This window comes from Emiliania huxleyi (assembly GCF_000372725.1).
Source record: "Emiliania huxleyi CCMP1516 unplaced genomic scaffold EMIHUscaffold_70, whole genome shotgun sequence".
In the NCBI taxonomy this organism is placed as follows: domain Eukaryota; phylum Haptophyta; order Isochrysidales; family Noelaerhabdaceae; genus Emiliania; species Emiliania huxleyi.
The window spans coordinates 336,356-362,990 of NW_005196755.1; the positions used below are offsets into that span (position 1 = coordinate 336,356).

The 26,635-nt window shown below is 64.1% G+C and overlaps 7 protein-coding genes across 7 annotated transcripts; 4 read left to right on the forward strand and 3 right to left on the reverse strand.

The window, feature by feature from the left end:
- Positions 1–305: 305 nt before the first annotated feature.
- EMIHUDRAFT_452889 (hypothetical protein) lies at positions 306–3,112 on the reverse strand (the record flags this gene model as incomplete). The annotated part of the gene is made up of 7 exons (XM_005761642.1): positions 2,540–3,112; positions 2,085–2,464; positions 1,882–1,910; positions 1,711–1,815; positions 1,167–1,523; positions 1,020–1,082; positions 306–791 (listed from the first exon to the last, which is right to left on the reverse strand). Exons 1-7 carry the CDS (start codon positions 3,022–3,024, stop codon positions 306–308), a joined length of 1,905 nt encoding a protein of 634 aa, XP_005761699.1. The 5' UTR covers positions 3,025–3,112.
- Positions 3,113–6,909: 3,797 nt separating this feature from the next.
- Positions 6,910–7,706, reverse strand: EMIHUDRAFT_358545 (hypothetical protein). Its single transcript, XM_005761643.1, has one exon. The coding sequence runs from the start codon at positions 7,681–7,683 to the stop codon at positions 6,955–6,957; it is 729 nt and encodes a 242-aa protein (XP_005761700.1). The 5' UTR covers positions 7,684–7,706; the 3' UTR covers positions 6,910–6,954.
- A 1,878-nt stretch (positions 7,707–9,584) lies between these two features.
- On the forward strand, positions 9,585–9,899 carry EMIHUDRAFT_58380 (hypothetical protein; the record flags this gene model as incomplete). The annotated part of the gene is made up of 1 exon (XM_005761644.1): positions 9,585–9,899. A coding segment is annotated over one exon (315 nt), but the record flags the coding sequence as incomplete, so codon positions are not given.
- A 1,806-nt stretch (positions 9,900–11,705) lies between these two features.
- On the forward strand, positions 11,706–15,302 carry EMIHUDRAFT_216661 (hypothetical protein; the record flags this gene model as incomplete). The annotated part of the gene is made up of 7 exons (XM_005761645.1): positions 11,706–11,981; positions 12,066–12,260; positions 13,063–13,140; positions 13,548–13,725; positions 14,112–14,239; positions 14,859–15,062; positions 15,138–15,302. The coding sequence occupies 7 exons, from the start codon at positions 11,706–11,708 to the stop codon at positions 15,300–15,302; spliced, it is 1,224 nt and encodes a 407-aa protein (XP_005761702.1).
- Positions 15,303–20,018: 4,716 nt separating this feature from the next.
- EMIHUDRAFT_358547 (hypothetical protein) lies at positions 20,019–21,540 on the reverse strand. Its single transcript, XM_005761646.1, has 2 exons — positions 20,459–21,540; positions 20,019–20,322 (listed from the first exon to the last, which is right to left on the reverse strand). Exons 1-2 carry the CDS (start codon positions 20,510–20,512, stop codon positions 20,035–20,037), a joined length of 342 nt encoding a protein of 113 aa, XP_005761703.1. The 5' UTR covers positions 20,513–21,540; the 3' UTR covers positions 20,019–20,034.
- Positions 21,541–22,038: 498 nt separating this feature from the next.
- Positions 22,039–23,299, forward strand: EMIHUDRAFT_438119 (hypothetical protein). The gene has a single exon (XM_005761647.1). The coding sequence runs from the start codon at positions 22,101–22,103 to the stop codon at positions 23,103–23,105; it is 1,005 nt and encodes a 334-aa protein (XP_005761704.1). The 5' UTR covers positions 22,039–22,100; the 3' UTR covers positions 23,106–23,299.
- A 1,382-nt stretch (positions 23,300–24,681) lies between these two features.
- Positions 24,682–26,128, forward strand: EMIHUDRAFT_452891 (hypothetical protein; the record flags this gene model as incomplete). Its single annotated transcript, XM_005761648.1, has 5 exons — positions 24,682–25,005; positions 25,096–25,260; positions 25,367–25,483; positions 25,630–25,775; positions 25,860–26,128. Coding segments are annotated over 5 exons (1,020 nt in total), but the record flags the coding sequence as incomplete, so codon positions are not given.
- Positions 26,129–26,635: the final 507 nt, after the last annotated feature.

Here is a 26,635-nt window from a genome sequence, read left to right on the forward strand (position 1 = left end):
CTTTATGTCTACACACAAAGTGGTGGGGTACCTGCAAGGTGCAACCTGGCTCCTGCGCGTCCTGGGTGCTGGGGGGATAAGGATTCAAAGGAAAATGAAAACGTCCCCATACGTGGCCCAGTAAGAAGGCGAGGTGCATGATGCAAAGCGCAACACACACACACACACACACACACACACACACACACACACACACACACACACACACACACACACACACACACACACACACACACATACACACACACACACACACACACACACACCGCCCCGCCTTAGGGCGTCGTCACATCCCAAGCTTTGCTCTACCCGCACATGGCGGCTGGCCACGCCGGCAGCGCCTCCCAGTCGAGGTGTGGGATGCGCACGCACGCCAGCACGCGCTCGGGCAAGTCGGCATCGGCCGTGGCCTGCAGGAGGAAGGCTAGCTCGATGTCGGCGTGCTTGACCTGCGGTTTGACGCTGTGCAGGCCTCTCTTGGCGAGGAAGGAGAAGCGGTCGACAAACACGTCGATCTCGACGTAGCTCGCGCCGAGGTAGAGCTCGGCCGACTTTCGGATCAGCACCGGCTTGCCGTTGAACTTTCGCATCGCCGACGGAAGCCCGATCTCGCCCCAGTTGGCCGCCTGCGCGATGATCTTGAAGGCTCCCGCCTCCATCCGCTTCTCCGCGGCTTCCGCGCTGAAGCGCGCCAGCATCTCCACGGCACCCCCCGGCTGCGCCTCCCGCGATGCGGCCTGCGCTGCTTCGGTGCAGCGGAAGCAGAAGGCCGCGACGACGCAATCCGCGGTCTCAGGCTCGCCGTAGAGCGTGGGCGCCGCAACCGGCGTGACGATGCTCACGACGAGGAGCGCGGGGAGCCGGCCGGGCCCCTCCGCCGCCGCGGGCAGCTGCATCAGCTCGGCGATGTGTCTCGGACGCGCGTGCGCCCGCCCGAAGTCGCTCGCTGCGAGCTCGTAGATCGCCGGGCCAGACGGCGCCTTGAGCCCTCGGCGGGGGTAGTCTGGCCCACACCGCACCGAAAAGGCGGCCGCGTCGCCGGAGCGGGCCAGCACCGCGCCCGCGCCGCAAACCGCGCCGGCCTTAGGCCGTACCGCGCCAGCAACCGTCCGGCGCGCTTCGGGGGGACGCTGCTGCAGCGGCGGCGGCGGCGGGGTCGGCGGCACGAGCGCAAGAATGGCGAGGTTGCACAGGATAGCCGCCGCCAGCAGGGCGGTGCCGGCCGCGTAGTGCGCGAGCAGGCACCCTCCGTTGAAGAGAACCAACGCGACGGCGCGCGCGAAAAGGCGCGGCGGGGGGGGAGAGGAGGAGGGTGGCGGAGGTGGCGCGCCGGAGGCCGAGGGCGAAGCTGCGGAGATGGGAGGAGGCGGAGGCAACTGCAAATCGGGCCTGCCCGCGCCGTGCTCCGCCGCGGCGATGGCGTGCCGAAGCATCGCCTCCCACTCGTCCAACTCCTCCTCCGTCCCTCGCCGCACGTCGAGCGCGGAGCAGCGCTTCGGGAGCACGTAGAAGGGCTCGGCGGCCTACGGGCTGAATACTCCGACATGAGGGCGGGAAGACGGTGTTGTGCAGTGTGTTCAGAGCACCGCGTGAATACAACGGAGGCGAATACAGTGAATCCGCGGAATACGTGGCCCTCTCGGGCGCCAGTTGGAGTACAAGACTACGTATTCTGCTACTAGGCTCGGAGGCCGGCGGCTCGCGGGCAACGATGCGCAGGTAGTGCGAGGCGGAGGAGGCGGAGGAGGAGGTGGAGCTGCGTGGCGACGCCTTCCCGCCGTCTTCCCGGGCCGAGGGCGGCTCGGCCTCGAGCGCCTGATTCACGAGCCGAGGATGAGTAGTTAGTACTCGAGTTGGCCTCGGCGTCGGATTGAACTCCACCTCACAGGTACGCATGGAGTGCTGCCGTGCTGCACACACGCGTCTTTGCTGCATCTCCGATCTCGGCTCTATCTCTCCCGTCGCTCGAGCGTCGCGCCGCGCAGCTCGAGCACGCCTCGCACCTCGCCTAATCTCGGTCAATCTCGGCTGAGCTCGGTCAATCTCGGCTGAGCTCGGATGACTCGAGCGGGCCGCGAGCTCACCGAGCAACTCGTCGCTCCCTCCCTGCTCTGCGCCTCGCCTCTTGTAGTACAGCAGCGAGAGCGCGCCGCCGCCGGACCACAGCACAAACAGCCGCTCCACCCAACCCACGCGCAGCATGCCGTCACGCCGCTTCTCGAGCACACCAAAGCCGCGCACGCCACCAAGCAGGCCGCTCTCCCACGGCCACCGCCCTCCTCCGCCCTCTCCGCCGCCGCCGCCGCCGCCGCCGCCGCCGCCGCCGCCGCCGGTGCTACTGCCGCCGGCGCCTCCGCCGCCTCCGCCCGCCGCTTCTTCCCCCGCCCCGCCCGCAAGCAGACGCTTCCGGAGGAGCGTGCCGGCCGAGTGCTGCGGCGACGGGAGGGACTGCGGCGTCGGCGGCCTACGGGCGATAGAGCTCATCGTTGAATGCGGCTCCAGCGTGCTGCTGAAGGACTGCTCGGTTGTCGGCGGCAGCCTCCGGGCTTCCCACCACGCACAGGCCGCCGACACGCGCAACTGCCTCTCCTTCGCGCCGAGGCAGGCCGCGAGGCCGTCGGCCGGGCCTGCCTCTGCGCCATCCGACAGGCGGCCGCGCATCGCACTGGCGAGCGCCTCGACCCAGAGCGGCATGGAGGAGGCGCCAGGCGGAGCCCGGAGGAGCGCGTCGCCCTGAAAGATTGCGCGCACGCTGATGCGCAGCATCTCGGAGCCCTCTCCGCCGTCGATTGACGAGACGACGAGGTCCGCGATGTCGGAGAGGAGTAGCCGGCCCGACGAGCGACCAACGGGCGACAGCTGTTCGGGCTCGCTCGCGTCGAGAAAGTAGAGCGCCTCGGAGGTCAGCACGGCAACATTCTCGCTCCAGCCGTCGTCGGGCGTCAGGCCGAGCCGCCAGGCGCCCTCGAGACGGAGGACGCGGTCGATGGCCAAAATGACGGGCGCCGAGCAGGCAGGTGGCATGGTCCGACGCGCGGGCGTGGTCTTGCTGCCGGTCCACGTCGACGTCGCACGCCGCCAGGCGCGGCTGGTGGCGGCGCGCCGCCCTCGACGCCAAGTACCGAGAGGGCAAGAAGACGTTCTCGAGGTTCTCGAGGTCTGGCGAGGTACTCCCACGCCTCTCGGGGTTTTGTCTGGCAGATGCTGGGGCGAGCCTCGGCGAGACTGCGTCAGCTGTTCCCACAGCAGGCTGGAAGTACCTCGCCAGCTCGAGGTGGATATCCTTTGGCCGCGTTGGGTAGCGAGGATTGGTGTAACCCGAGCCACGGAGGCGTGTTTTCTGACGGCCGACCGTCAGTGCACGGAGTTGCCCCTTCTCCGACTGCCCCGGCTAGTTCACGAGTTTCGCGGGAGTGACCCCATGCGTCAAACCCGAGACCTAGCGCGGGTGGGTTGGAGGGGCCTCGGAAAGGCGCGCAAGCACGCCCTACGTCTTCCCCTCCTCCCCATCGGGCCGCATGAGCGGCCACGCCTCGCAGATTCGTTTCCGCGCCTGGGTCAGGCGCGCGGGGCATCCCCCGGGTCGCTCGACCAGCGATCCGAAGAGTGGCCGCTATGCGAAGGAAAGAGTGGGGCCCTCGACGCCTCAGTCCGGCCCTCCGAGGGGGGAAGGGAATTGCGGGGTCCCCTCGGGCGCCTCAGTTCGGCCCTCCCGAGGGGGGGAGGGGAGCAAGGGGGTGGGGGGAAGACGTACTTTTAACAGCGCCTTCGTTGTTAATAGTACAAACCCAATGGTGTGTGTGTGTGTGTGAACTTGTGTGTGTGAACGCGCCGTCGCAACTGCCATGTCGGCGGGCAGGTTGTAGGCTGGTGCTCTCGCCCCGCTGGCGGCGCGGACCGGTGCCGCGGCTCCGAGCCCTCCTGTGGGCCCGCGGCGGCTCGCCGTCGCGGTGTCGAACAATGTGAACAGTCCGGATTCATCCCGGCGTGCCGCCGGTGGCGCTTCTTCGGCGAAATTTTGATCAAGCTCTTTGTCGACAAACCTGTGCCCGAGCTCCTCCTGCTCGACTGTGCGGCGGAACCGGGCCCTGGATGATGAGTTGTGAGGCGCCGGCACCGGGGCTACAACGCGGGGCCATCTCCAGGCTGTATCGGGCAACCTCAAAATTGGCGCTTCTCTCTGCTGCTGCTGCTGCTGCTGGTGCTGCTGGTGCTGGTGCAGATGCTGCTGCTGGTGCGGCTCGGCTCTCCGACTCGACTCGCGGCGGGCGTCGCGGGCATCTGACGCGGCGGGCGGCGTCGCGGGCGGCAGCGATCGCGGCTCGACGGTGGAGGTGGAGGCTGGAGGCAGTGGTGGACCTTTGAGTTTATTTAATGGTCGAGTACGAGGACTGGGGGGTCAACCGGGAGGCAGGGGGTCAACCAGGCGACGGAGGACCGTGGGCCATCGCGGGGACTGCTGCGTACGGAGGGCGCAGCAGGCAGATCCGGATGGTCTCACGCCGGTGGGTGGCACCGAGGCGTCTTGGACGCTCAGCTCTACCTTAGCTCCTGAGGGGCGCGTGGTTGTAACCACGTAGTAGGACTACAGCCCACCACAGACACCCTCCCCACTCCTCACGTGTGCACACTCCCTCACCCTCTCCTCTCTCCTCTCTCTCTCTCTCTCCTCTCTCTCCTCTCCTTGTCTGTGCTGTCTGCCTGACTCAGGCACTAATTCTGCCGATGCGAGATTGTGTGTGGGCTGCTCCGAGGGGGGCCTGTGCGATCCGACGGGTAGGGAGTCTGTGCCCGGGCGGTGTCCGGTGCGGAGTCTCTCTCTGATCCCACCTGTGATGTTGGGTGCGAGGTCGTGGAAGCTTTGATCCCAAGGGGGGGAGCTGATCCCACTCGTAACCAACTCTCAGGGGCAGTAGGTGGGCGAGCTTCGAGCGCGCTCATCTCGATCGTCAAGGCGTCGCTACGCGCGGTCTTCCGCGGGGGGAGCTTCGTCGACGGGTGCGGGACCGCGGCGCAGTCAGTGCCGCGGCGAGGCCTCCGGCTGTTTGCGGCGGGCGGCTTGCTGCTCGCGGCGATTGGCGAAAAACTCGTCTCGCTGCACACCAAGGGCTTATGCTCTGGCGAGATGTGAGGCGCATGCGCCCAGGAGGGGAGGGCGCATGCGTAACGACGCTGCTAGAGATGCCTTTCGGGGCCCAGAGACAAAACTTCTGATGCCATGCGTGACCTAGTAGTGTCCCCAGCTATGGGCGTGTCCACGTTGGAGCCAGGTGTGGTGTGGTCGCGAGAATAGCTCCGCCGTTAATGGAGGCAACCGATACGAGTCGACTGGTGTGTGTCGTCGCGTGGTTTCGTATCAAGAATACTCACTCACACTCACAAACCCAATGGTCCCTTGCGAGCGGTCCTTCGTTGCAGTCGCACACACGCACGACGCACACGCCGCGCCGCACGCCCCGCGCGCCCCGCCCACACCGCCCCGCCCAGGCGGGAAAGAGATGAGGAGATGGGACAGCAAAGGAGGAGCACAAACACGTATGGGAGGGTTCATTCAGTTGTGCGCCACGCTGCCCGGCGTTTCTCACTTTCCGGGACAGCCCCGCCCTTTTGAGGGACGCGCCGGCCCAGAGGAAAGAACGGAAATCTCGGAATCCTCTCCGCGGCGAGACTCAAAAACAACATCATGAACGCCTATGCACACAGATTGACACATCCAGACGACTCCCGCGCTGCCTTTTGAGCGGTGTGCCCCTGCTCCCAACTGATCATCCCCTCTTGGTCTTCTTGCCCCGGGCCTTGCCGCCAACGCCGCCCCGCCCTGCCTTCTTTGTGGCGTTGTGATGAGCTGGCCCCGATTCCTCATCGTCGCCCGACAAATTAGAGAGGAATTCCATTTTCTCGTCCCCGTCCTCATCGTCACCCTTACCCTTGCCGCCGCCCTTCCCCTTGCCACCCTTGCCCTTTCCCTTGCCTTTGCCCTTTCCCTTTCCGGCCTCTTCCTCAGCGCCTTTTGCCGGCTCGCCACCACCCTTCGCCGCGCCGCCCTCCTTTCCTCCCTTCCCCCATCCCTCCTCGTCGTCGCTAGAGCCGACTGGCAGTGGAGACTTGCCTTTCGCACTCACCGTCCCATCGCTCTTCACGCTGATCCTGCCCAGGAGCGCGTCCAGCTTTGTGTGGTGTCGACGGATCTCTTTTACCGAAGATTGCCTAACCTCCTTCGCCTCCTCGATCAGCGCCCGGATGCTTTGATTTCCCGCCGACACCTTGTCAGCTATGCGGCCGATTCGCTTCTCCATGCGGTCCAGCCTGTTGGCCTGAGACTCGAGCGACTGCTTTGCGCCAATTCCAAAGTAGCAGGCTGCAGCTGCGCCGCAGCCCGCGAGAACCAATGCCGCAAAGGCGAGAAGGCAGGTGCAGGAGAAGCACGACCCAGTCGGCGGGGTCGCTTGCTTCGCGGCTGGCGCTGGCACGGCGGGCATGGGAGCGGCGCCCTAGAGTGCGTGGGGGCGCGCAGTGAGTCACTCCCAGCACAAAGAATTCTTAAAATACAACCCAAATGACGTGTGAGTGTTAGAGTTGTTTGGTATTGCTAAAAATCTCTCTCTCTCTCAAAATACAAGCCTCTCTCACAGCACACTGGCACGACAAGAAGAATTTTACAACGCAACTCCCTCGCACAAGGCCAGTCCCGTGCCCAGTGTTGTGCAGAAGAATTTAAACAGCCCAGTCACCACACGAGAACAAGGGACCGGCAGGCGGCGGCGTCGCAGGACGAGGCAGAAGAGAACGACGCGACAGAGGAGGAAATGACAAGGGAGAGAACGACGAGAGTGGGACGACCGCGAGGTGGCATGAAGGTTGCAGAGAGAGATTTTTGAGAGAGAGAGAGATTTTTATTAACCAACAAGAAATCACGACTCTCACAGTGATTTGGGCTCGGCAGCTTGTTAGCCCTCAGCCGAAGCTGGGGCCGGTCCCGTAGCCGAGAGAGCCCGCGCCGATGAGTTCGACGCGGTCGGGGGGGCCTGCGGAGAGGCCAGCGAGGTGGCGATCGCTGTACTTCATGGCGCCCTCAAAGTGGGGCTGGCTGACCCGCCAGAGGTCGATACTCTGGGCGACCCATCGGATGCCACGAATGCCTGAAGGAGAGGGAGGCGAGGCCAGAGGCAGGCTCAGCTGCTCTCGGGTGATCACGCTTTGGTGGCTGAAGGACCCGATGGTCCTGTCACATTCGTTCGTGGGGTCGCGGGGGTAGAAGAATTCGAGGTAGAATCGAGTCAGCACATCCTTGTAGTACAGCGGACCGCCAGGCTCGCCGGCAGCATCCGCAGGGAGGCAGCATATGAGGCACCAGTCTTCTGGAGAGCTCAGCAGCTGCGGCCGCGGTGGCAGAGTCGGCCGCGGTTCGAGCGAGCAGCTTTTGGCTGCGGGTTCGAATCGCGGAAGGCTCGTGCCCTCGCGGAGCGACGCGGGTCGCGCGGCGCGCGCGTGTGCGAAATGCGACAAAAGACGAAAGACGACAGGCGCCTGAGCGCTGTACGCCTGGACGTTTGTCGCCGCAATCGCCACCGCCGCCATCTTGACGAGCAGCGCGAGCGCGCTCGTCGGCGGCCAGCCGTCGCGGGCCGGGCCGAGCCCGGCCTCAACCGGCCGCGCCGCCGCAGCAGGCCCGGAGGCCCACATGGCGGCCGACCAGCTGATAAGGACTCTCTTCAATCTCTTGAGATTTTTAGCAATACCAAAGAGAAGCGGCGAGAGACTGCGAAGAGAGATAGGAAGAGGCAGACTCCCTAGGCGCTAGGGTGGGCGACGGCTAGCGCAACACACACCTCTCCTTAAAATCCCTGTGTGGTGGCGGCGTGCCGTCCCAACCAACAAATCCCATCCCTCCCTTGGGTTGTCTGTTTTCTTTCTTTCTTTCTTTTCACAAAGAAGAAACAACAAATAAGATAAATTGCAGTTTTAATGAGCTTAGCCTTCGATGTTATGAAACAACGCAAGGCGGACATGGCATATCGCTCTCGGGCCCACAGACATCCCGCACACTCGCCGCACACCCGCCGCCCCCCGCGCGCGCCCCACCCCGGCCGGGAGAGAGGGGAGTGACAGTTTGGGACGGCAACAGAACGAGTGTGTTGAGTCCTGGCTCAACAACGCAGGGTAAATGTAAGCCGGATGGCTATGTGTTGTCGAGGGGACAACGTCGAGCCGAGTGCGCGCTTGGCGGACGCCCCTCAGGTGCCTGCGCGCCAACCACCCCCGGTGTTTTGACACCATTATTCAGTATATTAACCTCGCGGCCGCCTAGATAGACTGAAAGACTAGACACCGCAGGATCGAGGCCACGGCTACTGCTGCTGCTGCTGCTGCTGCTGCTGCTGCTGCTGCTGCCAGATTACGACTTCCCAAACCCGCCGCCCGCCCGCCCGCCCGCCTGCCCGCCAGCCTGCCCGCCTGCCCGCCCGCCCGAGCCCACCTCACCCAAGCCGACCCCGCCAGCACATTCAACATCTAGGCGCTCGATACCCCCCCTCGCTGCCTACTCGCTGCCTCGAGGGAGGAGGGGAAGAAGTAGGGTTGAGCCAGCCTCGCCTTCCAACCGAGGCCCCTCCCCGAAAGGCAAGCATTAGACCCATGAAACCGAGACCCCTCCCCCCCCCCGCCCCGATCCCCCCACCCCCTTGCTCCCCTCCCCCCCCTCGGGAGGGCCGAACTGAGGCGCCCGTGGGGACCCCACAATTCCCTTCGCCTTCCCCCCTCGGAGGGGGCCGGACGGAGGCGTACCCCGTGGGCCCCGCTCTTTCCCTCGCATAGCGGCCACTCTTCGGATCGCTGGTCGAGCGACCCGGGGGATGCCCCGCGCGCCTGACCCAGGCGCGAGAAACGAATCTGCGAGGCGAGGCCGCTCACGCGGCCCGATGGGGAGGAACGGGGCGGGAGCCCCCTCCAACCCACCCGCGCTAGGTCTCGGGGGACGAAGGGGTCACACCCGACGACCTCGGGAACTAGCCGGGGCAGTCGGAGAAGTGGCAACTCCGTGCACTGACGGTCGGCCGTCAGAAAACACGCCTCCGTGGCTCGGGTTACACCAATCCTCGCTACCCAACGCGGCCAAAGGATATCCACCTCGAGAACCTCGAGAGCGGGGACAGCGGCATTGTGCACGGAGCTAAGTGCATTGCCGTTCTTAACGGAGTCGCTTAGGCGGCTCCGGTGGTGTGCCGGTGATAGTACTAGCACGCGCCAGTTCGCACCTGTGTCGAGCCTGTGTAAAAGAAAAGAAAGAAAACAGACAACCCAAGGGAGGGATGGGAGAACGGCACGCCGCCACCACACAGGGATTTTAAGGAGAGGGGTGTGATGCGCTTGTGAGAGAGAGCCTTGATTTAATTCTTTCTTTCAAGAACTACAAGGCGCGAGCCGCCGGGCGTGAGCACCGAGCCGCCGGCAGACCCTCTTCGACAACAATGCCGCCCACGATCACCCCGCTGTCGGCTGCGGCTGCGAATGGCCATCTCGAAGTCGCCACGCGCCTGCTCGAGGCTGGTCACGACGCGAGCGCACCCAACCCGAACGGTGACACCGCGCTCATGCTGGCGGCGGCGGCCGGCCACCTTGAGATCGCAGAGCGCCTGCTGGCATCCGGGTCGGACCCGAACGCGGTGGATGCACAAGGGCACACGGTGCTCATGTGGGCGGCCCAAGGAGGCCACATCCCGCTGATCAACCGCCTCCTTGCCGCTGGCGCAGCGCCGAGCGCAGTCGTCGAGTCAACCGGTTTCACGCCTCTTCTGGCGGCGGCGCGCGCCGGCCACCTCAAGGTGGTGGAGCGGCTTCTCGAGGCGGGCGCCGAGACTGGCGCCGCCGACGCCGACGGCATCAGCGTGATGCTGTGGGCCGCCCGCCGCGGCCATGTCGTGGATCGGCCAGCGCCCGCCGCGCCCCGCGCGAGAGGAAAAGCAGCGATGTGCGCAGCATCCACCTGGCGCAGCCTTGCGATCCTCTGCTCAACGTACCTGTGCAGTGTTTCAGCCGTGCCACCGCCGCCTGCACCGCCGTTTACATACTCCTATTACTCACAACAGCTGCGCTGGGGCGACGCGCGCAGATCTTGCCAGTCGATGGGCCTCGAGCTTGCGACCATCACGTCCGACCAGGACAATATGGCTGCGATCGCCGCGATCGCCGCGACAGGGGCGGACCCGAGGGGCGAAGCTTGGATCGGACTGAGCGATGCAATGAGCGAGGGCCGGTGGCATTGGTCGGACGGCTCGTCGTCGGCGTATCGCAGGTGGCAGTCTGAAGAGCCCAATGGTGGCACAGGGGAGAACTGCGCGGGGATGAACTCGGATGGCGGCTGGTATGACGTCGGCTGCAACGACTACAAGCCGTACCTGTGCGCATTCTCCCCATTGTGGCCGCCGACCGCCCAAGAGCCCAATGGCGGCACAGGGGAGAACTGCGTGGGGATGAACTCGGCTGGGGCCCCTCTTCCGACCGCATCGGCACAAGGTGTGCAATTGGACCAGGATGCGGTGGCGGCATTGGATAGCGCAAAACACGAAGAGGGACACATGAGTGGACTTGTGACCTGGAAGGGTCCGCACAAAGATCGTGTGTGGCAATCCCTACCCGAGTTCGGCGTTTGTGAAGAAGGGCACGGGGAAAGACATGTGCTTGTAGACAAGCCGTTTTCGAGCATCGTGGTCAAGGATGGTTCAACAGAATCCGTGGTGTTCGAGCAAAGCGGTGTTCCCCTGAAGCGGAATAGCAGATGGGAATGGTTTCGTGATGAAAGCTTGCCGTCGGTGGAATCAGGCAATACCAAGAGAGTATGGAGATTTCTGGAAGAGGTGTTCGGCAAGGCTGTAAAGTCCTCCTCCCCCCCATTGGGGGACGGTGGTCCTCCAAGCGCGGTGGATTTGGACCAGTTGAGAACGAAACTGGACCTCAACAAGGCTGTGTTGCTGGATTTTTTGCCCAAGGTGTTTACGTGGGAGGAAGATTTGTGGACCTCACCGACTCTTCGCGAGGAGATTGCGAAAATGTTGGACTCAGCGGATCCTCAGAAGGTAAAGACATGCGCCGAATCCATCCTCACTCTAAAGAGTGATGCGCCAGACCCGACAGCACATATTTCTTTCGCAGAGTCCCGGGATGGGCCTATGTCGAGGGGATGGGGGCAAGGCGATCCGAATTCGCCCGAGCAGGTGGCGAGAAAGAAAATGTCGGAGTACACGCAGAAGGTGTTAGACCAAGCTCGAGACGTGGTCAAATCGTCAAGGAGTTGGAGTGAGACTCTGTTCGATTCGAGTCCACGTTCCGAGTGGCTGACCACGTTGTATAAGGGAAGGCTGGGTGGTACGCGTTGGCACGCCCCAGGATGCGACCACGACGGTGTCCCCCTTTGGGATGAAGCCGGCGCCTCGAATGTGATCGGCAAGACAGATAAACAACTAGGGGCAGAGATGGATGAGCCAGAGACTTTGGCGGTACTTCATGGTCTGTCTACTCTGCTTGGCTCTTTTCACCCACAGAACCTGTCCGAGGAGGAGCGCAAAGCCGTATCTGCGTTGGGACAAGCGGTGCAAGCTTCGGAAGAGAAACTGCGGCTTCCGAAGAGAAAAGGAGTAAGTGAGGAGGACGAGATAAACGCGGACACTAACTGGGAAAGATGGGCAGAGGTAGCGTCGAAGATTACCGGCATGGGAGAATGGGGCAATGGTTGTGCCGTTATGGACGACTTCGACGGAATGAAGATCCGATTACCGCCTAGCAGTGAATGCCCAAGGGGAACACCGGTTCAGCCTGCCGGGAAAACGGTGAAGTTGCAACCACAGGCTGAATTGAGCATGCATGTTGCGGGAAGCGAATCCAAAACGTTTGGGGCGCAAAATCTTCGCGGCCTTGCACTGGAACTGGATGATATTCCGGCAGGGATTGACATTACATCGGAGCTCGCCAAACTGCCTGGTGTGTCGGTACACTCTGCCGGAGGTCCGGGGAGTAAGCTGCTTCTAAGAATGGGGGCCAACGGTACTTTCGATCCCCATGTTATGCGCGAGGTTGTGGATTTCCTTCTGGAGAAAGCCGCATCTGCGAAGGTGAAGACAGCCACAATGTACGGAAAGCCGGCCAGCGAAGAAGGGGCTTTAGAGAAGGCGCGTGCAGGGCTGAGGAACGCCGCAGCATGCAGTGCGGAGTATAGAGCGGCGGAGGCGGCCTATGGAGAGCGCGCTATGAATGCCGAACACCCGGCGGTCCTGGCGCCGGCGGAGTATAGAGCGGCGGAGGCGGCCTATGGAGAGCGCGCTATGAATGCCGAACACCCGGCGGTCCGGGCGCCGGCCGGCGCGCGGCCGCGCGAGGGGGGCGCGGCCGCCGGCCGGCGCGCCCGAAGCGTGTTACGAGCGGCTCTGCATCGACTTCGCGGCTTTATGAATGCCCTAGTTCATAAGAGTGACAACGAGTAATAGCGAAAGGAAATGACCAACGTTAAAAGCATCAAATAAAACCTCGGGAGGGTGTGTGCTGCGTGGCGACAGTTTTAATTGAATCAAAAACGAAAAAAAGAAGACTGCAGCAGAGGACGAATTCACATGAGACTGATCACATGAAGACTGATTGTGGCCAGGGATCCCCCACCCCCAGGGAGGTGGAACCCAGCATGCACATGCCCTTCACGCGCTTCCGCGACGCGTACGCCCGAGCGCGGCAGCTCCAGCTGCTACCTCACCAGCTGCTGCGGCCAGAGAACTACCGCACCGGCGCTGCGCTGCAGGAGAAGCTCGACATCCTGCGCCTCTACCTGCTGACAGGCCTTCTGACGTCGCCGCTGCCACCGGCCGCAGCCACCACTGCAGCCAACACGTCCGCCACAACCGTCGCCGCCGTCGCACCTCTCGCCTCTCCGTCCCGTTCGCCATCGTCCTTCGTGCCGCCTGCCGCACCGCCGCCAGTACCGCCGTCGCCGCACATGCGCCTCGCCCACCGTTCACCGTTCACTCTCTCTCACCGCTCATCGCCCGCCTCTCACACTCATCGCCCGCCGCCGTCGCAGAGGCGCGCGCGTCGTGGCCGGACGTGCGCGTCCGCTCGCTCGATGACGTCGAGGACACGGCGCCGCGACTCCACCAGCAGGTGGCTATCAGACGCCGCCGCACCTCACCGCCATCGCCGCCCTCCTCCGCACCTTCGCAGCTGCCACTGCCACCGACACCTCCACTTCCACCGCTGCCACTGCCGCCGCCTTCGCCGCTGCCACCGCCATCGCATCCCCGCCGCCTATCGAATTCGACGCCGCCTCTCTAGGCCTCCTGCCGCCTCCTCCTCCGCAACTGCCGCCTCCTCCTCCGCCACTGTTGCCGCCCTTGTTCAGGCCGCCGCCGTCCAGTCCAACGCCGTCTCCCAGCTGGTCCGGCTGCTCGACGCCTGGCTCGAGGAGCGGCCGCCTCCGCTTCCGCCGGCACCGACGCTGCCAGCGGACGCGGGCGAGGCGCCGCATCTCCCGAGATTGGCCGAGATGACCCGAGAGTTCGTGAGAGTAGGCGCCGGGCCTGCCGGCAGACGCGGACGACGCGACCCGTGCGTCCCTCGACTCGCTGCGGCGCGCGGTCTGCGAGGCGTACGCCGCCGACTCGCGCCGCGCGCAGCGGCGCGGCTTCGGCTTCAGCTTGCGGAGGGCGGCGTCTTCGGCGGGGCCGGGGTCTGGGAGCGTAGAAGCGGGTAGGACGCGTACTCCGCTGTGTATTCCGCAGCATTCACTGTCTTCCTCTCCGGTGTACTCACGCGGTGCTCTGAGCACGCTGCACCATACCGTACTCCCCGCCCTCATGTCGGCGCACTCACAGCGTCTTCACAGCGTATTCACAGCGTATTCACAGCGCATTCACAGCGTATTCACAGCGCATTCACAGCGTATTCACAGCGTGTTCACAGCGTGTTCAAAGCGTGTTCACAGCGTGTTCAAGGCGTGTTCAAGGCGTAGGTCCGGGGCAGGCGTCTTCCTGGACGGCCACGCTCGGCTGGGCTCTGTCGTGGCGGCGTACCCAGGCGTGCTCTACTACCCGTCCGACCTGATTAATTAGTTAATTCGTTAATTAAGTACCCAGGCGTGCTCTACTACCCGTACGACCTGATGCGGCTGCAGGGCGGCGCCGCGCGCTTCGAGGGCAACGCGTGCCTCATGCTGCGGTACGACGGCACGCTCGTCGACGGCAGCGAGACTTCGCTGCGACTCGTCTCGCCGCAGGCGAGAGATGGCCGAGATCTAGCCGAGATCTAGCCGAGATCTAGCCGAGATCTAGCCGAGATCTAGCCGAGATCTAGCCGAGATCTAGCCGGGACTTCTCGTCCCGCCTGAGGCGATGAAACTGCACTCACACACACACACACGCACGCACGCACGCACGCACGCACGCACGCACGCACGCACGCACGCACGCACGCACGCACGCACGCACGCACGCACGCACACACACACACACACACACACACACACACACACACACGCGCGCGCGCACGCACGCACGCACGCACGCACGCACGCACGCACGCACGCACGCACGCACGCACGCACGCACGCACACACACACACACACACACACGCGCGCGCGCGCGCACGCACGCACGCACGCACACACACACACGCGACGCACGCGATGCACACACGCACGCGATGCACGCGCGCGCAGCCAAGCACGCGTGCACGCGCACGCACACGCACAGCCAAGAGAGGCCGTGAGCAGGCGATGGATTGCCCCCTCTCCGTCGGCCACCTCGCCAACCACCCCCCGCGCGGCCGCGGCGCCAACGTGCTCGCGTGTGCCGTCGACCTCGACGCCTCCTCCTTGCCCGAGCGGGTGCTGCCGCTGCTGCCGTATGTGCGCGCGACCGAGGTTGGGTGGAGGCTGCGGCTGGATCGCGGCGACGCGCCGCCCACAGAGGTGCGAGCGCTTCCTCGCACGGTGGCCGGTTCCGCCGCTGCGCCGCAAATTGCGGCGCGGAGGCGACCGATCGATGCGCTGACAGAGATGATACAGCACTCGCTGTCGGAGATGGCGGTGGCGCAGGTGGCCGAGGACGCGCCGCCGCGCGGCCTTTGTGCGGCTCTTGTTCACAGTGTGCGGTGTGAATAGGCGGCCGAGGACGCGCCGCTGCGCGGCCTCGTGCTAGTCGCGTCCCGCGACATCGAGGATGAAGAGCTCTTCCTCGACTACCGGCTCAACCCGGCGACGCGCGACAAGTGGCCCGGCTGGTACGTGCCGCTCGACGAGGAGGAGGCGGCGCGGCGATGGGGTTGACCGGGGGGCTCCCGGATCTCGCGTTGCTGTGATTCGAAAGCCGCGAGGGGCGTGCCGCGGCGCCCGAGACGCAGATAGGCAAAGAATTTCAAAGCGAAGAAGGGGGCCTTCTTATGGAACTACACTGTAACCTACCCCTCCGCGCTCCGGGGTAAATAAGTAAAGGCGGCCCCTCACCCGGAAGGGGCCTTGACTTATTTATGGAACTATTCAACTAAGGTAAGGTAAGGTAAGGTAAACTTCTCCACACACACGAGGTGAGGTGGGGCAAGGGGGGGCAACCCTCGCGTCTCCACGTCTAACGACAGGAGCCCCACGGCATTTAAAGTGCATTATGGAACTACACTGTTACACCTACCCCTCCGCGCTCCGGGGTAAATAAGTAAAGGCGGCCCCTCACCTCGGTGCTAATACCTCGCGGACGGGCGGGGCACATCCACATGCCGCCTCTCTTCACGGCGGCTTGGCACACGAATATTTCGGAAAACAAACGACCTCCAGTGTCACACGACGGGGCGGATAGGGCGCAGTGCTTGCCTGCCTCGTCCTTTTGAAGCGGAGAGAGCCGCGAGGTTTGAACCAACGAGTGAAGAAGCACACAATTCTGCAGCGGCAACGCAGCGTGATGACTCCTCACCAGCAGCATTGGTCAATAATCACGTCGCCTCTCGTACCCCACCGTCCGCACCAAACTGCCACCGTGGCCCCCATGGCGCCGAGGAGCAGATGACGACGGTGGTTGGGCGGACCGATCTGCTCAAGCTGCTGCTGCAGCTCGCAGAGAGGGCTGATGCCCCCCACGTGCCTCCGCCGCCGGTCGCGCCACAGGTCAGCCCGCCCAGCCAGCTGATGGGGGTACGCATCACGGTGTGCCGCATCGATCTCAGCGCTGCTTCGAACATCGACCCTTCGCTGCAGCAACTTGCCTTCTCTGTCGCGTTGTACTTGCACCAGGCAACTGGCGGGGGCAGCGACGATGCCTCGTTCCCGGGCGGCATGCCCAGCCTCACTTCCCCGCTGCTCGAGATACGGCCGGGCGTCGCTGTGCAGCGCTGGCCTTCGAACTTTCCCGCAGCTGAGCGCGGCGGCTCGAAGCTGCACGCCGCTCTTTGCCAGGATGAGGCAAGGAAGGAGGTGCGGCCCACCGGCGAGGCCCCCGTCTTTGTTGCTGTGGATGTCGATGGCCAGGGCACACTGTGGTACGGCCAGCTCATCCTCTGCTTCATCGCGCGCTACCTTGGGCTGGAGCAGCTGTGCTACATCCGGTGGCTCGACTCGTTGCACGACCTGGATGCTGCACGCATCCGCCCCCTGACTCCCCGCGAGGCGGCCGGTCCGTTTGAGGCCTTCCGGTGGTCGCCAAAGGGGGCACCCGCGGACCAACAGCCCTCACTACGGGGTAGTGAGTTGAGAGCGAGTGCGGTACCGTGCTGCCATCATAGCAAGCCTGGCGGACGCTCTGGACGAGGAGGACCCCCTGTTCCGTCTGAACATGGACATGTATCTGCTATGATTTCACACTCGAAGGTACGATAGCACGACCATGAATTCTTACTCATGATATCAACAGACCGATCATTATATCACAAATCATGTATAAATCATGCTTTTCTCCATGATTTGATAGAGGGGTTTTCTAGATGGGTTAGATTTATGTGTTCTGAAAATGACACCACATATATCACCGCAGCCTTGTATCGCTGAGCTTAAAAGTGCTGCGCCGTTTACTTGCTCCTACTTGGCTCCGCTCGGCTCCGCTCGTGGCTCCGCTCGGCTCCGCTCGGCTCCGCTCGGCTCCGCTCGGCTCCGCTCGGCTCCGCTCACCAGCAGCATTGGTCAACGATGACGTCGCCTCTTGTACCCCACACAAAGTCGTACCGGCCGCCGAAGAGGAAGTGCAGATGCTCCAAGAATATGGGGCTCTTGCGGTTGTTTGATACCCTCACCTGCACCTGTTTTGTCGCGAACGAAAAGTTGCGGCTCGCCACATAGGCCCGCCCACCGAAGCTCCCATACTTGGGCTCGAACTTCAGCACCTGCTTCTGCCTCTCATCAAGCCCCGCAGGGTCCTTGGCCAGATTCGCCGCCGCCTCTGCGGCCTCGCCGTCGCTATTGAAATCGGCACGATCGATGATAGCGTGCATCGGGTACCCCGCCCTCTTTGCAAGGCGGTGCCCGGTCCCTACGTACAGTGAGAGGGCGGCGCCGTGCAGCATCGGCAACGCGAGCTTTTCGTCGAGGGCCTCGCTGTCCGGCCTCTGGTTACGCGACATGGAGATCATCATCTTTGTAGTCAGCACGGCATTCTGGCCCTTTATGTACCGTGGGCGGCTTGAGCCCGCCGTGCACGCGCCCGAGTGCTCGAACCGCAGCCCCTTCCCCTCGAAGATCCGCCTCACCGTCTGGGCGAACTGCTCGCGTTGCGGGTCGCAGTTCGAGCTCTGGTACAGCATGTCGACCGGCCGGGTCGACAGCGCCGAGGCATTTACCGGGGGGCGCAGCATGGAGAAGTGGCGCATGGGCGCCCAAAAGGTGTTCTCCGGTCTCAGCGCGCGCTCCCGAGCCACTGCGATGCAGAGCACCACGTGGTAATTGGCCGCCTTTTCCGCGGCGACTGCTCCGGGCTCTCCGTAAAAAAACACCCGAAACGGCCCCCCCAAGGGCCCTGGCTTGTGCACTTTCGAATGTCGTGCGACCACACTGTGCGCCAACGTTGACAGTGCGCTGCTGCAGTTGCAGTGGTAGAGAGGCCGGCCCGGTGGGAAGCCGCAGCGGAAGGTGACATGGGCCTGGCCTCCGCATCGGAACTGCCCTCTGCATCGAGTCCACACGGTCCGCTCGTCGACGCAGCCGTAGGTGACGCCGTACTCGCACGCGAGCCGGCTCTGCTCCTCTGTCACGACGACCTTGCAGGCATCGCGTCCCTTCTCAGCGAGCTCGTTGCGCCTCGCGAGCTCCGACCGCACGTGCAGCTCCTCAAAGGGCGCGGTCGCCGCGTCGCCCCATCCAAACTTCGCCTGCAACCTCTTGCGTTCCTGCTGCTCTGCTCGCCACCAGCAAGCGTCGCGCCCGACCGGCGTGACGAACTTCTGGCTCCCTACGTGAGCCGCAGGAGCATGGCCGTGGCAGCGAATACTGGCGTTATAGACGACTTGAATGCAGGTGGGGTCAAGCTTGTGCATGCTCCAGGGGCAGTGAGCCGGCGAATCCGCGAAGTGGGCGATGATGCGGATCCCATGAATCGGAGCCGCTGACATCGTCGACCAAAGCGCGTTGTTCCACACGGCGTCGTTCCAAACAGCGGCCGGGACATCCGCACGCTGAAGAGCGCCGCGCATAAAGTTCTCGTTTTGGTCAACGTGGATCGCGCACACCCGAGGCAGCAGGTTGTAGATGCACCTATGGGTGAATAGGGCGGCCGGTATTGTGCAGAGTACTCAGAGCACCGGGTGAAGAGGAATACAGTGAGGACAGTTCAATCCGGCGGCACGCGAGTAGCCTCTCGAGCGCTTGTTACAAGAATCGGATTCCGCTTCTAGGGTGCCACGTCAGGAGTCGGTCGTCGCTCGGGCCGCAAAGCATTCGCTGTGTGCAGCTCACCCAGTCGGCGGATGTGATGGCGTCGAGCACTCCGCGGGACAGGAGGATGCCTGTGCCGCCGTAGAAGAAGAGTGGCGGCACGCGGTACGAAGCGACCCCCTTGCTCCAGCTGACCTTCCATCCGTTGGCCGAGGGTGCGGTTGGGCAGGCGCAGCAGCCGTGCTCGCTGTTGTTCCGCTCGTCACCCTCCGTGCCCCCCGCGCAGACGTCGGCAGCACGGCAGGGGACGGGCCGAGTCAACTCTGCCGATCCCCTTTGCAGGCGGACTCGCGGAGTGGAGAAGCCCACGTATCCAAGCACGTTCGGCTCAGCGGAAGAGAGGCCTCTGACTTGGCGCTGGACTTCGCGCTCAAAGGGCATGCTGTCGTCGTCGCCGACGAAGAGCCAGTCGGAGGAGTGCATGACGGTGCTGTTTGCCACGTGCGCGGCCCACAGCATGTTGGCGTCCGTGGGGAACCGCTCGAACGCGCTCTTCCGGTGCACTGGCTTGTAGAGCGCTGCCCACGGCCCCGTCGGCTGGTCCGGGATAAAGATGTGAGGCTTGCCGCGCAGCCAGGTCGCGTTCGAGAGCTGAAAGCGGGACGATTCCGCCCGGCCGTACAGCGCGTAGGCGATGCGAGCCGCGGATTTGGAGCCCGCCGCCGTGGGATGCTCCCGCGCCCAGCCGCACGGCGCCGTCATGTCCCGACGCGATGGGACACTGGTGGAGGCCACGCCGGAAGCGCCGAGAATCGCGATGAAGCTGAGACCAGAGCGAGCTTGTGCGCGGCCTCGCGAGCCATTGCCCGCAATCTCGAGCCGCCTGGCGGCGAGGACTCACAAAAACGCCGGCCCGAAGCAAGAAAAAGAATTTTCTCTGGAGTGCTCCTTTTTGCAAATCAAACTTTAGAAAAAGGACACAGCATGATTCACGCGACAGACAAGGCGCGGGCGACAGCTACCTCAGAAGCCGTCGCCCCGAGCAATCACACGACTCCACAAGAAAAAGAATTTTACAACCAAAGGCAAAGCCTCTCGCACACGCACGATTCTCACGACAGACAAGGCGCGCAGGCGACGGCTTCCTTAGAAAAAGATTTTTACTCCGCGAAAGATTTCGCAATTCCACGAGCATGCCGGCCGCCGTCCCCTTTCAATCGGAAGTCAGCTGCCCCCACTTCATGCAGTGCATATACGGCGCCGCCCCGTGCTGCCTTGGCTTTACGCCGACGCAGTGGCACGGCACCGACGCGTTCCACCCCCCTCTCAGAATATGCGCGTGGGCCGGCGGGATGCAGCTGCGCGTATGCATCGTGGGCCCTCCGCCCTTGTACGGGCTGGTGTAGGCGATCTGGTCCCAGTGCGTCCACAGGATCTCTGGCTTGAGCACGCCCGCAGACCCGCCTTTGTTGAAGCCCTCGAAGAAGTCCGTGAACTGCACCTGTGGGGCGTGCAGATTCGGTCGTGTCTGCTGGCACTTCCGATCTCCCATTGCGAGCCCGGCGCGGACACAGTCAGGGGTGTGCATCAGCGGCTGACGCGCCGACTGCGATGTGGCGGGGCGTGGTGGCGGGCACCGTATCCAGCCCGCTCGCATAGGCCCGTCTCAGGATGGCAACCTCGGCCCCCATCGCTCGCCCGAGCGAGGCGCACTCCCCCTTCCCCACCCCTTGCGGACAAAAGTGGTCGACGGCCTGCTTGTGATTCGTGAACGCCGTGGTGTTGCCGAGGTTGAGAAACACCCCGGAGCCGGGAGCGCGGTAGAACCAGAACCCCATGTGGACAGGGTCGCCCGACGTGTGCATCACCTATCAACAATTAAGTCGATCGTTCGATGTGTGCATCCCCTGAGCATGAGGGTGGGAGGGAGCGCCACAGTCAGCCGCGGCGCAGTGGAGTTGGATTCGGGGAAGGCTGCGCCCAGGAGTGTGATACACGCGCGCGGCTCGGTGCAACCTCGGCGAATGAGTGACTCGGCAACCCCGTCGGGTCTGGCTCAAACGACGACAAGTCGGCCCGTCTGTGCGGCCCACTCGGCGCCCGGCACGACTGGCGTAGGTGGCATCGGTAGACGTGGGCCGCGGAAAGCAGACCACCCAGAGAGTAGAGGTCGCCAGACTTGATTGGGCAGGGCGACCCCGCCTCGATGATCTGCAGCGATTGGAGCACGCGGCCCGGCAGCCTGTCGCGGTAGAAGAAATGAAGAGCGGAGAGGTGAAGTGGGAACTGGATCGTGTCCAGGCCGTACACGAAGGAGAGGTACCCCTCCCACTCGCCGAGGTCTGCCGCAGATGCGAAGGAGCGATTCAGCGACGGCCTCGCCTCAGGACAGGCGAGACGGGGAGCTGCGCGGCGGCGGCTCCCGTCACAGTGGCATTCGTACGAGGCTTGGCCCGGCGGGAAACCGCAAGGCACCGCCCTGTTGTGGCCTGCGCATCGGAAGTTTCCACGGCAGTTTCGAACCCACACCGTCGGCCGCCCGTGCCGCATCTCGCAACCAAAAGAGCGGCCCTCTATGCATTCGGCTTTGCTGGCACTTTTTACGAGAGCGACATTGCACAACGGTCCGGACGGTCCGATGCGATGATGAGTCGAACGCGACGAGCCGAAGGAAGACTCCGTTGCGAGCGAGATTGTGGTCATCTGGTTAGCGTCCACCCATACCGCGTTGGGAGAGAGAGATTTAGATTTCTTCTCCGCGTTGGTGTCCAGTCCGAGCCTGGCTGTCCTTCACCTTTCTACCTAACCTAACCTAACCTGTGGTATGGTGAGAGGAACACACACACGCACACACGCACACACGCACACGCATCCTCCGTCGCCAGGTTGAACCCCCTCCCCCCCCCAGCCCTCGTACTCGACCACGATCCCTCTCGACCTCGTACTCGACCGACCTTCCTCCTCATCACTGATCCAGACCCGATCCTCCTCCTCATGGCTCTTCACCTCATGTCGTTGATCTCTCACCCCAGCATATTTGTTACGCTCTTCCCTCTGCTTTGCAACTGCACCATGTCCCTTATGTCTTGAACTCACATCTGATCTGACGGTGTCCCTCACCCTGCCTAGCGTCTCACCTCGCAACACACACACTCACACACCCTGTGGAGAGAGTGTGTGTGAACAGTCCGTGAGACGCCATCGCGCCGAAGCCTTCCTCCCTTAGTGCTTTACATCTGCTCGTGTCAGTGCTCGGCAGTGCTCGCCAGCAATCCTGACATGGCCCTGAATGCCAGCCATCATCACGCGCCGCCGCCGCCAGCCATGGTCCCCATGACCGACTCCACGCCGACACTCTATCCGCTGCTGCTGACGGTCGCATGCACCATAGTCATGTCCTTCGGACGGGCTCGATCAGCTTCGCTGCTCATGGTCCTCGGCGGGCCAGCAATCGTGCATAGCATCTGGCTGGGCGTACCCGGCGAGTTTTGGGCCCATGTCCTCTTTGGCGTAGTGTGCGTGACGGCAGGCGCCGTCGCCGGCCGCACCGGGCAGCTTGTCAGCGTGCCGGCATGGCAGGGTGGCACGGCATCGCTCATCTTCGTCGGGCTCATCATTGGCGAGTATGCGACCGTCGGGTTCGGCAATCTAAAATATGTCGCGCATGTCCTGATCTACGTCAGCTGTCTGCTGCTCACGCTGAGCGCCACCGCGGAGGACATGTGCGAACGGTGCTGCGGGTTGCTCGCCTGGCGGCTCGTGCGTATACGCGTGCGCCTGGCTCGTGTCCTGATCGACCCGAGCTGCCTGGCGTCCATTGGCATCATCTTTATGGCGCATCGCCACGACCCCAGCGACATCGCGATCATGTTCCATCGCGTGCAGTCCGCGCTGCTCCTCTCGCTCGCGCTGGTCGTCGGCAGCACGGCCGCGGCCGGCGCGCAGCCGGCCGCCGCAGCCGCAGGCCCCGGCCTGCACACGCTGCACGTCTTCTGCTGGGTCCTGAATGGCTTCTGGCTGCTCGGAATGGCAGTGCTCCTGTACCTGTGGCGTGGCCGGCGCGGGATACACCACACGCTGTACGCTGGCTCCGACGCCGGCGAGGCGGCCACCCTGTACTTTGCGCTGACGCTGCTGGCCTCCGCGACGGCCGCCGCTGCGCTTACCGGAGCGGGCCGAAAGGAGCTCCAGGCAGCATCTCAGCCGGAGCTCGGCTGCCGCGCGATCGGCCGGGATGATACCATGGCGCCGTTGACGGGGGGCGCAGAGGGCGGCGAGAGCTGACTTGGGCTAGTCTTGATCGCTCCGCGCTCGCGCGCCGCCATGCGCCGAATCCGTGTTGTCAGCTGCTGAGGCTGCCGCCATGTGCAGGTTAGTTATGTCCTCACAGTTGAGCACGCGCCCGGCCGCCGGCGGGCTGACGTCCATCTACAGTGCGGTGTCCATGCACCATGCTCCAAAACGAAAGTGTAAAATGCAAGTTCTCGAAGTTGTTAGCAACGCTTCTCGCTTGCGGCACCCAGCCTCTAACAACGCCTCCCGCCCTACCTGCCCCCGGCGGAGAGAGACGCTCAACCTCTCCCGACTCCCCGCGCGGCCACGTTCCACTTCCAGCGCGCAGCGGTCTCGGCGATCGTTTTATTTTTTGAGAGCGCGTCCTGCTTCAACATCGCGCACCTCGATCCTGTACCGTTTTTGTTATGACCCCCCCCCCCCCCCCCCCAAAACGAGCAACGAACACACCAGCGAGGGAGGGCGGCGAGACGATCGAGGGGTCCCGTGCCATGCGGAATCGACCCCATCCCAGTGCAACCAACAGACAGTGCAACAAACAAGTACTCGAGTGCAACCGGATGGTGTCGCAGTCAGTCACACACCGCGCCTGCAGTTGGTCGGCAAACTCGCGGCAGCCCCGCAGAACCCTGGCGGCGAATCCGTTGACGACCGTCGGGACGAGCGAGCTACAATGATGTTAATGTGTACGTATACTACAAGGAGAGCGGCTGCTTTCGCCCGCACACGACACCATTTACTGAGAAACTTGACAAAATTTGCCTTGCAGATTCTAGTTTTGGGCAAGTAAGACAGAGTTGAGCTCCGGCGTCCGGCGGTCATCAATTGCCACAGGCTGCCGCAGGCTGCCTCTTTCTTTGCACCTGTGGCGCGCAGGCGGATAGGTTCCGGTGCTGCCAGATCGGAACTGCCCACCTTCAGAGAGTTCTAGGCACAGAAAATCGTGGCGTGATGACCTCCGGTGAGGACCTCTGCACTCTTGGCAGGTGAGGACCTTTTGCTGCCTCTGCGCTCGCTTGGTCGGCCCAAATTGGCCCCACGGTATAGGACCACCGCAGAGCTTTGCCGTGTCAGGCAGGGCTGGGCTTATCGATCGTGCCTCCTTTGTAAAATGTGGAACAGTAGGACAGATGGCCACACGCGCACAGTGAGGACTCCGATATCAGTGGGAGGAGGACCTCTGCCGCAGAGATGGGCTTGTGGGGACCTCGTGTGAGGACTTCTTAGGTCGACCCTTAGGCCTCGCTGCGCTAGCTGGCCTGCCTTATCTCGCTGTGGACTGCTCCCCACGTCATGCCGATGCAGCTGTGCTGATGCTGTTGTGGACGAGGCCGCCTGCGTCTGGCTTTCCGGTGGTGGAGGCGGGACAGTGAACCCCCTTTCCAAAGCAACCAGCTGACATGTTTTGTGGTTAGAGTACGGGTCCGGTGCAGATGTGCGCTTGACGTGCCTACGCCGCACCTCAAGCTCGGTCAGACATTTTCTTATACCTAACAAGGTCTGTGAACAGCGACTCTGAGGAGAGCGCCGTCGTCGGCGGACGTCACATACACATCATCTGGACTCCATGAAGAAGCTCTCCTCGCTCGAGTCGTCTTCGCGCGAGGCGATCGGCGCGGCCGAGAGCGCGGCTCGGGCTGCGACGGGCGCCGCCGCCTCGCTCGAGCCCCACACGGCTGCCAGGGCGAGCGCTCTCGCTGCGGCCAACGCGGCGGCAGCTTCCTACGAGCGTGCCGTTCAGCTACAGCAGGACGTGGCCGATGTGCTGGGCGCAGGCGCTCGCCGTATCCGTCAGCCAGCGTCTGTGGAGCAGCAGCTCGAGGCGGAGCGGCGGCGAAGCGCGCAGCTCGAGCGGGCTCTCCAGCGCTTGCGAGCCGAGAAGAACGCCGAAGTCGAGAAGGCACGAGCGCACACACAGACGCACCGCTCTCCCCACCCACCCACGAGTGGTGCCTCACCTCTGTCTACCGATACGCGTTAGGTGCAGATGCTGGCCATCTCTCTTGTCGAGCGGGCGGAGGAGGAGGCGAGGCAGACGCTGAGAAGGCAGGAGGCGGGCGCGCGGCTGGCGCTGCGTGTGCAGCTGGCGCTACTCCGTCGCCGCCGCCGCTCTGATGGCCAGTCGTGGGCCGGGCTCGAGGCCGAGGCCGAGATGTAGCCGAGATTCGTCGAGATCGAGACGAGATCTGAGATTTTGCCAGGCGCGAGGTTCAGCCCTAGCTCGCGACCCCGCGAGATTGCGCCGAGATTAGGCGCTGCGTTCGCACCTCGCGTCGGCGATCGGTTTCGGCAAGCGCGCGGCGGGCGTTGACGCGCCCGCGAGCGTGCTCGCAGTGCACGTCGCGACGCTGCGGCGAGAGCTGAAGGAGGCGTGGAAATAGACGTTGGGCGGGGGCACGCACCGCGTAGCAGTGGCTGCAAGCAATGTCGCCAGCCTCAGCAACCTGAAGTTGTACAAAGGGGCTAGCTAGCTCTCGCACATATGGATGATATCTACACCCGCCCGGATCGGCAGGTGGAGAAGGCGAAGGCGGTCCGTACTCGCGCTTCCCGCTCAGTGGCGGGAGCGTTGCAGCCTCCTCTGCTCGGCCTCTCTCCTCCACCGCCTCCACCGCCACCGCCGCCGCCCCCGCCGCCGCCCTCGATTGCTTCGACCTCGAGGAGCACAGCGGCTGCTATCATTTTGCGGGAGGGGGCTGACTGCACGGCACGTCCATGACACGTCCATGACACGCCCCCCCACAGGAGCAGCAGCCGCGGCGGAGGGCTCGGCGTTAGCCTCGAAGACTTGGTGCGGGGCAGCGAGGCGCTTCGGTCGGCGGGGAGCACACCCCTTCTCTCCTCCCCTTCCCTGTCCGCCCCCCCCGGCGACCCGATGATGGAGGAGCTCAAGCGGCGGCTCGAGAGCCGGCGCTCCTCCCTCTCGGGCGGCACATCGCCCCAGCCGAGCCCGCGCCGCAGCAGCCTTGGGGCTGGTATGGGGGCTGGTATGGCCAATGGCGGCGGCGACGGCGACGACGACTCGCACGCGCGGCTGTGGGGAGTGCAGCTCAGACCCGCGGGGGGGGCGGCGGCGCGGGGCCGGCGACACTCGTGCTCGGGCAGGATCGAGACGGCATCGGTAGAGCAGGCTGACGCCCGTGCCATGCCTCGGTTTCCGCCCCGCGCGCCGCAACTCCGCCCGTCGCAGCTGCCGCCGCCGCCGCCCGGCCTGCGGATGGCCAGCACGCCATCGACGGTGACGGCGCCTCCGCGGCTGTTCGACGAGCCTCCGCGTGGCCAGTGCGTGGTGCTCAGGGGGCTCTCGTCCCGCCCAGACCTCAACGGACAGCGAGGCGACGTGTGGAGCTTCGAGGGAGGCCGCTACACGGTGGCGGTCGAGGGCGGCGGAGAGACTGTGCGAGTCCGGCCGGCGAACTTGTCAGCAGAGCCAGAGGGCGCAGCGTCGACTTCGGCGCCGATGCTTCGTGCTCGCACTATTGCCGCCCGACCAGCAAACGCGCCGCACGGCGCGCCGAAGA